Source organism: Coccinella septempunctata, chromosome 5, assembly GCF_907165205.1.
Source record: "Coccinella septempunctata chromosome 5, icCocSept1.1, whole genome shotgun sequence".
NCBI classification, from domain to species: domain Eukaryota; kingdom Metazoa; phylum Arthropoda; class Insecta; order Coleoptera; family Coccinellidae; genus Coccinella; species Coccinella septempunctata.
In genome coordinates this window covers 2,214,132-2,230,996 of record NC_058193.1, presented here as the reverse complement: position 1 = coordinate 2,230,996, position 16,865 = coordinate 2,214,132, and the positions used below count along the sequence as shown (strand labels likewise).

Sequence of the window (16,865 nt, the reverse complement as noted above, 5' to 3'; positions counted from 1 at the left end):
TTGGAATAGTAAGCAAAAAAGAGAATGTGTCATCCGTTTTCTTCTAGCTGCTATAGTTCTCGAGATCCCTTCAGTAGACAACGAATTTTGCCCACCCTGTACATGGGCAAGGGAAATCCAGATGTACTTTACACACTTTGCTGGCAGAACTCTCAACTTGGTTGAGGTGCAGAGGGATTTGGGATTGGTTGTTACTTCTAATCTAAACTGGTCTGAGCATATTTCTTTTGTCATTGCCAAGACAATCCCTTACATGATACAGAAATCTTTCAGTGACTGCAGGGTCCAGATAGTGTGATTGCTATACGAGAGCTACGTTAGACAAATGTAGAATACTCCGTTTCTGCTTGGTGGATGGCTTCTAGGTAATAAACACCTGCTCAAGTCGGTGGTGTACCAGGATTCCGTTTTCTGCCCTTAATCGACCCAAATACGCTACTAGATTGCGTATCTTCTGCTTGACTTCTTTTGAAGATTGTCGTGCTAGAGGCGACCTAATAGTGACATATCGTGCCATAAAATAATAAATTTGGAGTGGATCTGCGTCGTATGTTAGAGTTCAACAGGAATAATCTACGAGGACACGCTCTCAACCTTACCAAGGTGCCATTTCGGACTAATGTACCACAGAATTTTTTATCAAACAGAGGGTCTTCAATCAGTGGGGTTTAGACCGATCTGTAGTTGAGTCCAGCAAAAAAAGTTATACAATCGATGGAAACGATCGCGGAAGTGCTATGTAATGTGCATTTGGACTGCTGATATATAATTTGGAACATTTTGGACAAAAATTTTTTCTGAATATGTCTTCTTTTTTCATATCTTATGAAGAATAATTCTTATTTGTTTTTTTTTGTGATCTTGTGAGTTCATGGGTTTTTTTTACTTCTACTTTACGAAATTTATATAATAATAATAGGTAATGGGATTTTTAAATAAATATTATATTTAGAACTGAATATTTATTTAATCGTTATCTTTAGTACATATTAGGAGGGTCTAGCTGCTTGAGAAGCTATCATTGAATACTGATAAGTTTTATACTCAGCTCACATTTATGTATACCAAATTAACTTTCATCCATGATCTCATTTGATCTTATCCTGCTTCACAGCAAGAACCATTATACCATTTATCATAACCATTTATAGAAAGAAAAAATTCTGAAAGGTCAAACCACTTTATGCGAAAAGGCATCAATCGACTTCAACCGATTCGATAAATCCAACTAGCTTGGTCGTACCAATAGGACCGACCCTCATCATCTGATTCGATAGGGCAAAGCTAAAAATGCCGATTTGCATAATGTGGATGCTATGGATAATATTCTAAATAATATATGGTTCATATTTTTTTTCCCAGTGAATTTTGACATAATTTTATGATGAATATAAAGATCACGTGTGAAAACGCAAATGGAAACAGTAATTCAGAATGTTGTTCAACAATATAAAAAATTATATGGAACCATCATGTTAAATACAGTATAATTGTCTCCACTTAAACTATGACTACGATAGTGATTCCAAGAGTTTGGAGATTATATTTTTTTCTATATCCTGTAGTCAGAACTATTCAAATTGTGGTAAACTATTCAAAATTCAACAACAAAATTTTCACAAATTCATCGAAACAATACGAATCTTTCTCAACTCGAATCAAAGTGCAATCAACAATTCGATAAAACAATGAAATAATCAATAATTTTCAACATTCCGATGAATTCGTATCTGGAGAAGTTTCTGAATTTGTTACCGATTCTATTGCTCACATTATTTTCACAGGTTTAATGACTGACTGAGTCCATGAGTTATCATAACAACAATAAATATATATCATATCAAATGACAATGAGTTGATACTAAATTGGTCGTTTTATATAATGAATTATTGAATATTGGTTTAGTTCACCAACATGATGATAGGAAAGTATAAATTTTGCTATGATATGTGGACTAATAATCAAATTTTCCAAATTGTGATTCCAGAGAAAACATAAAATATCTAATATCCAATTGATTTCACTTCATGAACATGTTATTCCACGGATTTCACCATAAACTGGACAAACATATAAAGTCGTGTGAATGATATCGGCAGAAAAATTTTTGCCTTATTATCCTATTTTCGAAGCACAAGCGAAATGAAGGGTTATTAAGGTAATTTCTCAGCAATATTTTGTTGAGTGTATGGCGAGTTGTGTGCGAATTTCGCAATATCATTCGTGACCCCCCTTGCTATTTTCAGAGTTGAACCAAATATACTATAAAATTCTAAAAAAAAGTTTAGAATGGTGGTAAGCCTGCAGAGTCAAACTGGATGCCATTTTTGGAGAAAATAACTCGATCTTCTTAGAACAATTTTTTACAAAAATCGAACAGATCTCTACAGCGAAAAAAGTCTAACTCAAAATTGTTGAAATAATTCGTGTTTTTTCTTTGAAGCTTTCTGAAGATCCTTCTCGGTCTTCTAAAATAATGATTTCCGAACACCTAGTGGGCCTACGAAGGCTAAAATAGTCATACGAGCATCTCGGAACGTCAACACATAAAATAACCACAAAAAATTACTAAAATTTTAATAAAACATTGGTGGGAATCGAACTCCGCACTCTCGTATCGTGAGTCTTGATCCTTTTCTCTGAGATATATATTGGAATTTTTCTGATCACATGAATTTTTAAGTTTCGATCAGAGAGTGTTCGATTCCCACCAGCGTTTTATTGAAATTATATAGTGATTTCTTATGATTATAAGTATTGAATAATATCATGCAAAATGTTCTGTAATCTTCGCAGTATCATATTGTTTGAAAAAATTATATTGGATGTCCAACAGAGTAACCGCCGATTGATATTTTTTGATTCTGTTTTCATGGCCATCACTGGGATGACAAAAAATTCAACCACGAAAAATTTCAAGTATTCCGCGTGAGATTTTAAACATCCCCTGCCTTTCTTATATTTCGGAAACGGGGTATATATGGTAAAGCAAAAATGTTTCTCCTGATCTCATCTACCCGGCCATATATTATGTTCATTCAGTTTGTGATGAAACACCCTGTATATTCGAAAAGAGTCCATTTCAAAAATTTGATTCTAATAATGTAATTCTATGGATTTCAAAGCAGCAAATGAATATTATCCTCATCTATTTATTAACCCTCATCCAGATATGCAGTTAATATGCATATTCGTGTTCTATTCTTGTGGACTATATACTTATTACTTTCGAGAAAAGAAGACATTCTCTCCAAGAAGCTTAATTATGATCTTTTACAAAAATGGCTGATAGATATGTCAGGAAACCAGTCATTACTGAAAATCATTCATTTATCGTTTATCAGGAAATATGAAGCTTTTCATAGAATTCAGTGCTTCAAATATATCAGTTGCAACATTCTAATAATTTGATTTCTACTTTCCTAAAATTGACAAAACTCAAAATTGACTATAGTAATCATCCCACAGCACACAATTTCTAAGATATTTCAATATGATACATATTGTTATAGCCACATTCAGAATTATACATACTTAGGCGTTTCGACAGAGGTTTCTCGATATAACCCAGTGTCTGATATATAATTTTATTCCATTGGAGTGCAAACATCGAAAATTAAGAGTTACAATCAGAGTAAAATATCTATAGAGAATTCTGAATCCACATAGTAGAAACTTGAAATCTTCTGAAGAATTATATTTAATAATTATGTTGCATAAAATCAATATTTGTGTATTGAATGTTCTTCTTTTTTATAAGGAACTAGAATCTTTTGATACACCAGATAAAAATATAATTAAAAACTTTGAAACCGTAACAGACAATCTCTAGTCTCCTAATAGATTACGAACATATAAAGCCTTCAAATGATAGTGATTTAGTTTCTGTTTAAGCCTTCTTCATAACTAGTGATGAAAATAACGATGTCTTTCCTGAGGAGAACTATGAAACAATTACACTATCAACATCAAGATATTTACATAAAAAATTTTATGTTTACAATAAATATTTTCAATATTGAACAATTTTATACATAAACGTAAATTTCCCACAGGAACACATCGATATTAAAATTAAATCAACCAAATCTTGAACAAATTTTTAGGTCACATATGATAATTTTAATGCAGTTATTTTTATAGTCAATGGCAATTTTACGACATCCACATCCATATTATTCGTTGGAAATAGATTTGTACGAATTTTGGAATGATAAATTTGTAAATGTCTGCATGTTAGTTCAAAGCAATGTGCTTAACATATTAAGATTTCATTACGATCTTCTGCTTTTTCTGTGAATCAACGTTCTTCTTGGAGCTCTTCAAACAATAGTTTACGAACAATTATAAGAATGAAAAAAATTATTCCGAGGTATTCAGTAAGTGTTCCCTGTAATTTAGAGAATAAATGGTACTGAATTGTGCATGAAATGTAATGTAATTATTCTTCGAATAATGTGATTTTTTAGAAGCATGATCCATTTTCGAATTTTCGAGGTCTGCTCAGAAAGAGAATATTTATTCTTAGTAGAAGAGAATTTTCACCCAATGTAGCATCTTAATATAAACATTCCAGAAATTCTTACCCACAAAATATTGCCTGTAAAATTAATGGTAGAAAACTGCCTAGATTAAATTCTCCTAATACATCATTATATTGCAGAATATATTAGATGGCAGTGTTAACATTTTCACCTATATTGTATATTAACTTATTAGGTATTTGTGCATTTATTATCGGTTTCATTATTATCTAGGGATTTCTAGTTTTCTATATTTTTATAAATTCAATGTGAATATCACACTTTTTGAAATCGAATATTGTGCAGCACACAACGAACTTCAAAAATTATTTATAATGGGGAAGGCATATTTTCGAGCAATTAGAATGCATTTTTAATCAGTTTTCAATGTAAGGCTGGTGAAGAAACAAATTATCTTGAATGTAGTCGAGAGAAAGGAATGCTATGGAATGTAATATATTACCCAGCACTAGTTTATGAATGAATTTGGGATATTGCCTGAATATGATTTTGAGATGCAAATAAGTGAGTTGAAATAATGCAAATTCGTATGAATCATGTCGAAAATTTGCCATCCAAATGAATAAACGAAACGTTTGATATATTCTATTCGAAAAATTAATAATGTCCCATATTTGATACAAGAAGTTTATACTAGATTCTTAATGAATTAGATAACAATGTTCCTAAGATACAATTTGATTTATGTATACTAGAAAGCGAAAACATTTATTCCGGGAGAAAATGATGCATGAGGCTAATTTTCGTTTCAATTCAATTCAACGTAACGATACAAATGATACAAATAACACATTCGCGTTAATATTATGGTACACGATGCATTCACTACCTAAAAGTCTGGCTTTATTGAACAAATGCTGCCACGTATTTGAAACTTTTGCCAAATTTTGTGATCCTGAAGTTTTAATCACTCTGCTCTCCATCTCCCTCTACATCCTTCTCACCAACTTCTCTAGTGGCACTGTCCTCTGTTTCGATACTGCTGGTAGGTGTAGGTGTTTCCTCTACTTCCAGTAGACCAGGGGTAGTTTCTTGTGTAACACTTGGGCTCACATCAATATTCCCAGATTTATTAGAATAACGTCTCGGTGTGGATGGGCTGAATTTAAGATCTGCCATAGTTGTGTGTACCGAAGAATGGTTGGATGTTCGATCTTTATTATATTTACTTCCAATTGTATTGTATTTAGAGTCATGAGTGTAATTTGTGATGTCAGGAGACTCGTATGTAGGTTTTGTGGAAGAACCCGTATGTCTGGCAGAATCTGAGTAGCTTTCGAAAAATGATTTTGAGTCTTTAACGGAACCGATCGTGTTATATTTATCGGGATACGAGGATCCAGAGTCCCCTGGTTGGTAATTCAAGTAAGCGCCTGATAGGAATGGATTCGTACTAGCATAAATAGGTGGCTGTGTATATGTATTTCCGAACATACTACTTGTTGGTATTGAGGAACTGCTTGGTTGATATCCCCCCATCGCGCTATAACTAGTGGTAGTGGAACTGAAGCTGATTGAAGGACCAAGCGTGACGTTCAACCCTGCTGAGCTTGCCTGCATGGCGGGTGAGCTTGATCTTGAAATTGTATCACCGGTTGCTCTACTCAGGCTAGTAACGGAAGGGGAAGTTCGGGGTCCTGCTGGAGAATGGCTACCACCCCCCAGTGTTGCCGAATAAAAACTTACGGTTGTTGAGGGTGATATTCTAACTGATGGAGAGCTCAGAGTAACTGATGGAGAGTTCCTCATCGAACTCTGGGCGGACGCTGTAGTTACCCTGAAAACATGGAACAGAAGTTATTTTAACCTTTTCATTAGAGAACAAGTCTGCAGATATAATACCGTATAGCTGGAGAGGAGACTCGGCTAGGCAAGAAGTGTTTGACAGTATCTGATCCTGATTGGGAATCGCTACTGCTACTTGGAGAGCCAGGGGAAGAGACTATCACCTGTCGTGGTCTCAGAGTGGCTTGTTGACCCGCTGGTTGGGCAACCGTACATTGCACTAATGTTGGTGGGCCTACTCGAGGTGACACCGGACGGTAAAGACCTTTGTTTGCTGATGATTGGCCCTAGATTGATGAAGTTGTGGAAATTACTGTTATGAAGTCGATAAAAAATGCTTCATTATGTTCAGTTAATTGGCGTTCGTTTGTTAGCCACTGATGTACTAGGCTTGAAATTCAAATATCATCGTCCTGATATTATCCTGAGGGTCTAAACGTAAATGTATGGAATATTTCTTAAATTCAAATCAAATTCAGAGCTCTACTCACAAAAAGTACAAAGCGTTCACGATTTATCCTACAACTCAACTTCAACACCATCTACTAAGATACAAACCATCCGTAGCCTTTTATCTGAACACTCATACAACTGTCTGAGAATTTGAAAAGAACTCTAAAATTCGACTTCAAAGCCCCCTAGTGGGGCCCAGTAATTGGACTCGTTTAAAAATTAAAATCATCCGGCTCTCACCAAAACATACACACACAAACAACCCCCGGTTTCACAAAGCTTGATCGGGGAATCACGCTTGATTTAGGGATAAACGTCAATTTATTTTCAATCGATAGTTCAGTCATGAGCATTCAGAATATCGTTCTAGCATCAAATTATGATCCATGATCCATGATCCATATACATCCATTCAATTATTCTCTATTGCTACTTTTTCAATGCATATTCAGAAATGAAAGGGTTTCAGTGATTTCATTTTGGGAATCGAGTGACTGTCAAATCGTTGATCGCGCAATCAAATTTTTTTTGAAATCGGGTTTTGGGACTGTTAAATAATTATTTGAATATTTATTTATTTATGTACTCTTATGAATAAATAAATAAATATTTGTTTGACGACTGCTCAACATGCAGTTCGCTTGTAGTCTCACTGCATTTCCTTTTTTCTTATTTTTGCTTACTTTTATGATGTAGCATACGTGATCTAGCTATGAAAGCCTCAGAGAGATTTCAGAGCTTGTATCATAAACAACCTTAATAAAATTTTGTCTGTCACAGAAAGACTATATATACAACACAAAATACACTTCACTGGAATCGTCCCAGACGTTTAAAAAATAATTTTATAACACGACCGCAGCTCCACTCTTCAGACAGAGTAGGGAATCAAAACTAGTTCTCACCCAAACTTGTACACCAAATATCATTGATATCGCCCTAGCGAAGAGTATGAGTATGAACAAGTCAACTCATACGAGAAACAGCCGCTCTGTTCAAATTCATAAACTCCACCCTTTTCGAGGAGGCACAATAATGAATGAAGTTTATTCCGATGGCAGAAGCGGTTTGTTAGTAAGTTCTTCCAAGGACTATGCACTCTCAGTCTCTCAGTGATGAAGATATCATTGATATGTTATCAACAGAGTAGTCCCACAATTTCACAACTAAGTACTGGCAAAATTTCAGCTTTCTGCATTGCCACATGGATTCCAGGTGATTAGAGCTACAGGAATCCGGGTTTCTTCATATTAAGAATTACCTCCAATATATCCCGAGCTACACCCAATCGAGAATGTTTGGGTCCAATTACAAGAAACCCTCGATGTCCACCATATTATGACTTTAGCCTTGCGGCTTTCACACTCCTTTCCAGAGAAAAATTCACTTATCCCAGATATCTCAGATATCAAAAGGATTAAGCTCTGTTGGAGCCCTTTCCAGGTTTTCGGGCTCGTGGTGGTGGTCGGGTCCGGGTCGCTCCTCGCCTCCCTGCTGTAGGTTGGATTCCTGCTCCACCCGTACTTCCTGTCGGCGCAGACGGTGTTTCTCTGCATTCCCCATGTACTTGCGTACAGTTCTCGCCGTTCCGAGCAGTACCGCCTTCTGCATGACTCTATAGATATTTTCGTCCAACTGAAGTTTCCTCAAGTTCTCTAGTAGTTTCTTCGGTATCAGGCCTGTAGATGATATGACAATAGGGATGGTCTTGATATCTTCCAGCTTCCAATGCCTCCTGGCTTGTTCCTCGAGATCTCTGTACTTTGAATTTTTTTCAGTGTGCCTATCTAGAAGATTGTTATTATGTATTTGGAATCGCCACATCGATGAATAGTGCTCTGTCCTCATCGTTATTGAGCAATATGAGGTCTGGTCTATTGTGGGTTATTTTCCGGTCTGTCAGAACCGTGCGATTCCAGTAGAGCTTGTGATGTTCATTTTCCAATACAGCATCCGGATGGTAATTGTAATAAGGAACCCTTTTCGAACTTGGAAATTTATTATTATACAAAAAGAAAAGAGGCCGTAGCCTATAAATCTCAGAAAACAATATAAAGTAAGGTGTGATTGCAGAAAAAAATTATTTACAATTAGGGTGTCACCGAAATCAAACAAAAAATTTTCTCCTGAAAAAAAAAAACCAATAACACCATAACACATATCAACGTCGCGCAATGAATCGATCATAACTGTTCTTGAACGGGTTAACCGACGGAACACAAACAACACTCTACGGCAGAGAGTTCCACAAAGTAAAAACGCGATTGCTAAGGAAGAATTCCCTAGCAGAAGACTTGAAGTTCTCGCGATAAAGTTTGTATTGGTGTCCTCGCAAGTTGTTAATGTTTAATCGAAATAGGTTCGATAAGTCACAGCCGTACAAGTTGTGCAGTACGTCGCGACAAAAAACTCTCCAGATCGAACAATTTGAGTCTCTCCTCGTAAGAGGGACGCTGCTAGGCGTAGGGTAGCCTCGCCAGACGACGCTGAACCGATTCCAAGAGGTTTTGGTCTCCAATCAACTGTGGACACCACACCGGGCCAGCATGTTCAAGAATTGGGCGGATATACGTGGTATAGAGCACTTTACAAACACGGATAGAGCAACCAGGAAATGCCAGGTCTACTATATGATTATATATAGATGCCCGGGAGGTCAGCTACATAGACCAGGAACAAGATTGGTTCCAAAACAGATCCCTGGGGAACAACACTGGAGGCAGTTCTAAAAGAAGAAGCAGAATCGCCTAACTTAACGGAAAAGACCCTATCAGACAGAAAATATTTGATCCAAGCAAGTAACTCTCCTCTCACTCCAAAGTGATCCAGCTTATGTAAAAGCCGCTTGTTCGGGACTCTATCGAAGGCCTTAGCAAAATCGAGATAGATTATATCCAAGGGGATGTTGGAATCAGTTAATTTGGTCCACTCATTAACACACTTCAATAAACAGGTGATCACTGACCTACCGGGTAGGCGGGTACAAAGCCATGCTGCTCATGAGGTATGATCCCAGTGGAGATTAGAAAGGGCATGAGGGACTTAACAACAATCTTCTCAGCTATTTTGGGGATAACAGGCAAAATACTGATAGGCCTATAATTATGTGGATCTAATTTGTCGCCCTTTTTATGAACAGGAGTAATTCTGGCCTGTCGCCAAGAGCCAGGTAGTTGACCAGAAGAGAAAGAGTTAGACAGAATTTTAGCTATTTAGCTATTATATTATCGTCCTGTGGGAAACGCTTCAATAGCTCGAATATCTTCGTCTCAAATTTGAAATCAAATCGGAGAGGGAATTTTCTTAATAACTGGGTGAAAAGAACGCAAAGAATATGCCAGTCAGTTATTGATGCAAGTAGAGGTTATAGATACTTTGTATTGAGGGTGAATCTAACTATGAATTTTTGTAATTTCATGATTTCGGTCTACCTTGAAATGCAATACTTTTTCAAAAACTATATTTTTGTTACTGTGAATTAATAATTTTTTCAAAATCTCATAACTCTTACCAGAAAACCATACAGCGAAATTCAAAGGGTTATTAGGACCTAAATTATGATTTTTTTCAAAACTGCTTCAGTCCAAGGATATACTCAAAAATAATTTGCTAGAGTTACCTACAGAATTTAATCATCAGAAAGAGTACATGGAAAGTTGCTTAATATATAAGAAAATTTCCAAATGAGTTCATACAGTTTGAATACAAGCATTCAATTTTCTCATAACTGACCGCTAAACTAAACACATCGGGTTTGTTACGCTTACGCACACTGGAGTAGCGTAAACTTATGACTTCGGATAAACCCTCATACACTCAAGAAATAATCTAGGGTGTATTGGTCCATGGATCGAGCAGGCCATGGCTCGAATTCTTGACCTCAGAATAAAATCGGATATTTCTTCGCACTTTATCGCAGATCGATTTTGAAGTATTGAAAAAGGTTGTCGCAAATTTCTGTATCTGTATCTTTGGAATTAACCATTTATATTAACCTTATATACGTATTTTCATTTATTTTCTTAAAGTAAAACACAAATTTGGCGAGCAGTTTATATATACAGAGTGAATGAAAAGTATGCTTTTCATTATATAATTACTACCCCACGATGAAGGCAAAATTGGCAATTTTAAATGAAATAATATAGTCCGTATTTTATTTAAAATTGCCAATTTTGCCTTCTTCGTGGGGTAGTAATTATTAATGAATAATGAAAAAACATATCAATTATGTATTCGTTCATTTTTGTAATTGTCATTTTTATTTGAGATGATTCATCTATCACAAAAACTCAAAACATCGTTCTCACCTCAAAAGTGTATTTGAAAATACACTGCGCAGAAAAATTAACGCACATTCTGAAAATCTCAATTTTAATGAAAGTTAACTCTACATTGACTTTATAACTTATTTTTTATGTTCTCTCGGGAAGGTTTTGAACGAAACAAGACACATTAAATGGAAGAAAAATTCAGGATTTCACCGGATCTTATGTGAAAGAAGAGAAATGAACAATTTTCAAAATACTGAAATGCTGATAAGTGATTTAATACTTGGTATTTCCACCCCTTGCGTTAATTACAGCTCGGCAACGACGGTTCATACTCAAAATGAGCGATCTTAAAATGTTCTGATCTAATCCTTCCCACATTTTTCCGAGTTGGATTCCTAACTCATTAGGAGTAGCTGGATGATTTTCTGAACTTCTCAGCCTTCTATTGAGGTTGTCCCAAACCTGCTCAATCGGATTGAGATCTGGACTTCTTGCTGGTCATTCAAGTCGAGAGACTTCAACCTCTTCCAGGTACTCCTGAACGATGCGCGCACAATGGGGTCTGGCATTATCGTCCATAAAAATGAAATTTTCACCAATTTATGGGGCAAATGGCACTACATGCTCTTCAAGAATGTTCCTTATATACTTATCAGCATTCATAGCTCCATTATAAACGACCACTTAGGTCTGTGCGAGCAGTCAAAAATATTCCACCCCATACCATAATCAAATTGCGTGTTTCGCGTTGCATAGCGATCGAGTGTAGAAAATCAAACGAAAGAAAAACTATTGATCACTAGAATTGATCGAGAACAACTGATTTTAGAATGGAGCCAATACATTCAAAATCTGATGATATCATCTTTTTTTATTCCTGCTGGGAAAAAACATCTGTATTGAAGAAAACCGTTGAAAGTGGATAACATATGCATGCATAATTCTGATAAAAATAAATAAGTATCATTGAGAACACCTCCAGTTGTAGAATAAATTTGAGAATTCCATAATGTGCGTTAATTTTTTTGCGCTGTGTATATAAAAAAATTTAAATTAAACATTTCATCCCTATAATAAAGGAACAGTTGGTGAAAAGCCCATCAATGACTGAATGATTCTCAGACACAAAAGGTGTTTCCATTTTTTAAACAAAAAGTTGTGAAAAACTCAACTACCCATTGCTCATAAAGAGTGCTCCCGAGTTATTTATGAAAAGATGCGTCATTGCAAATAACAATCTAGGTACCTATTTGAGCATTTTTCTAAGTGGGTACACACCGGCGAAGATATGAATTTTCAATTTTACTCACTACATACGTATGATTTCTAATATGAATTACTTACGGGTGTCTGGAGTGATTGGACCGGTAGCTGCTGGCCTCGCAGCTGGACCGAGGCTGCTGAGCGAGGAGGAGGAAGAGACGGAGCCGCTGAGGGCCGAGACTGTCCTGATGCCTGTTGGGACGATTGATGATGGGCCTGGGGGTGCTGCTGAGTCGCTGGATACGCACCGCGAGTGTCTCCATGCTGCCCGACTAGCCTGCCGCGACGACCTGTCTGGAAAGGCCCCCCTCTAAATACCAACAACACCCACAGACACACTTAACTTAGCTCTACCCAAAGCAGAATTTCTACTACAAAATCTAATAAGTATGACTATTCACTGCAACTGAAATAATAATCTAATTTTCCGCCGACCTCTTAATAATAGAACTATTTAACGTACACGAAATTAGCTGTTAATGAACCCTTTTATCGGTTAATTCCCTATTAATGCATTATTGTCATGGGTAATCGAACATATACACACCGGCAAATTTAAAGGCACGGAGATATACTCTCCTAAATGAAAGGTATTTTTGCTTTATTTGGTTTTTGTGCTGCCTAGGTCTAGAAGCTATGCGATTCTTACACAATTGTCATTCATTTTGAACATTTTTATCAATTTAGTCAAAGTCAAAGCCAAATCAAAGCGAAAATATCTGTCGATGGATACATTACATTTGATACCCATATTTTCTCCAAGTATCTAGTTTTCCTAGTTTTTCCGTGAGTAATTGTTTGAGTTTAGTTGGTTTTTGTTTACTATCATCACTTTGATTGTGAAACTGTAAATAATGAGTGATTTAGCTCCCACTGAAATCGCTAGGGCAGTACCAATGATCGAAAATGGTCGATCTTACAATGATGTTGCCAACATGTTTGGGGAATCAAAATCGAAAATCCATCGTAGTGTTATGGGATGGAGGCAAACTGGATAGTGTGTGGAGAGACGATGTCAAGGCAGAAAACGCTCAATCACGGCCATAGATGACCGATTTATCACATTGCAAACACTCCGCAATAGGCCTCGAACCACAATTCAAACAAGAAACGAATTGGAAAAAGTTCGTGGAACCACTATAAGTGAGCCTACAGTGAACAGAAGATTCACAGATGGTTTAAAGGCATATAGGCCAAAAAAAGCACCACAACTCCTGAGACGTCATCGAGTAGCGCGACTAACTTTTGCTCGAGAACACCAAAATTGGAATGATCTCTAGGATAATGTTTTGTTCACGGATGAGAGCCGTTTCTGTGTAAATTCAATAGATGGGAGGGAAAGATTGTATCGTTGTCCAGGAGAACAAAATGAACAATTTAATTGTACTTCTACTGTCTCTTTCGGTGGAGGCTCAATTATGGTGTGGGGTGGCATATGTTTAGGGGCACGCACAGAGTTGGTGGTTATTGATGGCGGCTCTTTAATGGCAGATAGGTGCATAAGGAATATTCTGCAAGATTATGTGATACCTTTTGCCCCATTTATCGTGGCAGATTTTCTCTTGATGCAAGACAATGCTCGCCCGCCTGTATGTACTCCAGACATGAATCCAATTGAACATGTCTGGGACATGCTAGGCAGACAACTCAGGTCAAGAATTCCTGCTGTTCAAAACTTGGAAGAAGCAAGAACTGCTTTGGTGGAAAAATGGGAGAATTTGCCTCAAGAAATGATCGACAACGTAATCAGAAATATGGAAAGACGAATGGTTGCAGTTATAAGGGCTCGTGGAGGAAACACACGTTATTGAAAAAATGTTCCATGTGATTTTGTGTTACCATTAAATGTTTAAGACGACAAAAAAGTATACAATTTAGTCTTAAGTTTTTAGACAGGTTCCAAGAGAGCATGAAGCTTTGCAAAACAAATTGAACTCAACTAAACCATTCGTTGAATTTCCCTGTTGAATGATTCTCTTCAAATGTGCCACAAAAAAAAGTTACGAGGAAAAATAATACAATTCATTTCCGTTCCTTTAGATTTGCCGGTGTGTGTAGAAGTATTCAGCAGCTTCCCAAATAATTATTTTATTTGTATGTCGCATTGATTTTCGTGGTACCTAGCAGGTGAATTGAGAAGAGATGAATTGTCTCCACAATTATAATGGTTAGAGAGTAATCAATATCTCAATGTACTACAACTCCAGCTTCCACCAGCTCGACACATTCTTTAACAGATATAATAGGGAATAATATCAATGTGATTTACTCAAAATGTCAAAACTAGAATATGCCCTCTATGGACTCGAATTGTTCGATCGGCCACATAAATATCAACATTCCGATATGAACATAGAAAATTTATAATGTGTCAAATTTGAATAGGTATCGATAGAAAATTTTTTCAATCAAGAATTCACATTCAATTCAAAATGTGGTCGACGGAAAAATCTTGAAATCAAATCGTTTATTAATTGAGCGATTAATGATCTCGAACATAAATGTTGCGACCACGCAAGATTCATTCTTTCAATTATTAATTTGTTTTTTTTTTCTATATAAATTTTGTTTTCAAATATTTTCCATTTTCAAATTCAATTCTCTTATAATATTTTCCAAAGCTTTTCAATTATTTTAAGTCAAAATCACCTAATATTAAGTATGTTTCAATCCTCCCGCGTATATACCTTCAAATTTCTCCTTCATCGGTGTGAGAGGAATTCATATGTTCGAAAGACACATGTTAAAAACAATTCAATTCAAATTGTCAACTGCGAAGTACTTGTGCTCCAGTGCAATATATTTTCGATATTCTACATTCTTCACAATTTTCAAATTTCGACGATTTCAAACTGGAAGATTTTCCGGCATTCAAACCAGATATAGTGAAACTCTGGCCAGAGCGTGAGTGAAACGAGTTTTCATCTAATTACGAAGATTCATCCAACACCCAAGGTTAAGTCCGGAAAAAAGGTAGGATTTGAAGGTATTTTTAAAAACTTGAGAAATTAAATACAGTCCACTTGATCCCAATCCTCCAATAAAAATGTTAAAAAAAATATCTCAATCATTAATCGCTTTCATTAATAACCTAATAACTATTTATCTTCCGGTAGATATTAAAATTCGAAAGTTTGTATGGATGGGTGGATGTTTATGAGTTTTTCACGCAGAAACTAGTGGATGAATTTCAATGAAACTTATATAGCTTATAAATCAGACATAGGCTATAATTCGTGAAGACATTATGTTATCTGAAATGATTAGATACATTTTAATAAAGTTTGATTTTCGCAACAAAAATCCGCCCTCATTTTAGATGATTGGGCCTTTTTTTGTCGTTTTTGGTTTTAATAAACATAATTTTAGTTCCAATTCAGGATTCAGACATCGTTTATATTCCGGACCGTTTTTATGCCTTCTTCATTTCTGAAAAACGATGTAGCATCGTGAAAAACATCCTGAATTTGGGGCGACATACCGTTTCTGCGCCCCGGAAATGGGTACAAAAAATGTTTCCCCGTCGGTCGGTCCATCATTCTGTATGAGTTTTTACGCCACCATTCGATACTAGTTATTAATTATGTAGTAATTCCTGCTCCTAATTGATTCTTTATTAGTTCTTACTTCATATAAATTCTGTACCTACATTCATGCTGTTTTAAGTATCCTGCTAGTTCTTTGAATTTTTTTTTGCTTGGCGAATAATCAAAGTGCGCTTAAAGAATAGTCTTTCTGTCGGTATTCTTGTTTAAATTCCGTAGCCTTTCTATTTAACTATTTTTTTGTTGCGCATTCGTACTGTACGGAGTAATTAACGCACATAGATTATTCTCCTTGTCGTTTAGGCGAGGGGCATTTCAGTTTTACGGCTTCGTGGTAAACTTGAATTTTGAAATCTTTGCGATTGCAAGTCTGGGGTGCATCCTGTATTTAAAATATAATATATTGAAAAGAGGAAATTAAACACTGAGGAACTACTGTACATTAAATTTCGAGAAATAATTTCAGTCACTTGGAATATCCTGGACAAAAATTATGTTCACCTTCAAGGCTTGTTATTGCTAGATGATAAAATTTATTCTGGAAACAATTTTCGAAGTAATTTCAGAAAAATATCACTTTTTCATTATACTTTTTGGAAATTATGGTCGAATTCGGTACTGCTTGAATTCATTGATCATCAAAATTTCAGCCCTCTTTGTTCGAATGACCATCTGCCACTATTCTTTACATAACTTAGGAACCACTGGAACCAGATGTCCAGTTTTGATGAGAATTTCACAATACTGTGAAGATTTTATTATAGAAGGGTTTTCGTGTCAAAATCATTTCTCATTCATTTTCTCCTACTTCAATGCCAGGCAAAAATGGAAACTTATCAATCGATATACGAGAATGTATTGATATCTAGTTAGCCTAGACCAGTTTCCTGCGTAAAAAAATATTGCGTTACCATATACAGGGTGTCACAAAACTAGTGAATCAAACGTCACACCACGATAGAGTAGACCAAATGCTATTGAATGACACCAAAATTAATTC

At 35.9% G+C, this 16,865-nt stretch overlaps 1 protein-coding gene across 5 annotated transcripts in view; it reads right to left on the bottom strand.

Moving 5' to 3' along the window:
- Positions 1–5,118: 5,118 nt before the first annotated feature.
- LOC123313505 (rho GTPase-activating protein 100F) overlaps positions 5,119–16,865 on the bottom strand; it is a 142,805-nt gene continuing 131,058 nt past the window's right edge. For 4 of the 5 annotated variants that reach the window (XM_044898415.1, XM_044898416.1, XM_044898417.1 and 1 more), the window contains 3 exons: positions 12,402–12,610; positions 6,388–6,617; positions 5,119–6,322 (listed from right to left, as the gene is read on the bottom strand). In XM_044898415.1, coding sequence (XP_044754350.1) covers positions 5,449–6,322; positions 6,388–6,617; positions 12,402–12,610 — 1,313 coding nt within the window. In that variant the 3' untranslated portion in view covers positions 5,119–5,448. Of the gene's footprint in view, positions 6,323–6,387; positions 6,618–12,401; positions 12,615–16,865 lie in introns of all 5 variants that reach the window. The other variant, XR_006537744.1, reaches the window with a different exon arrangement.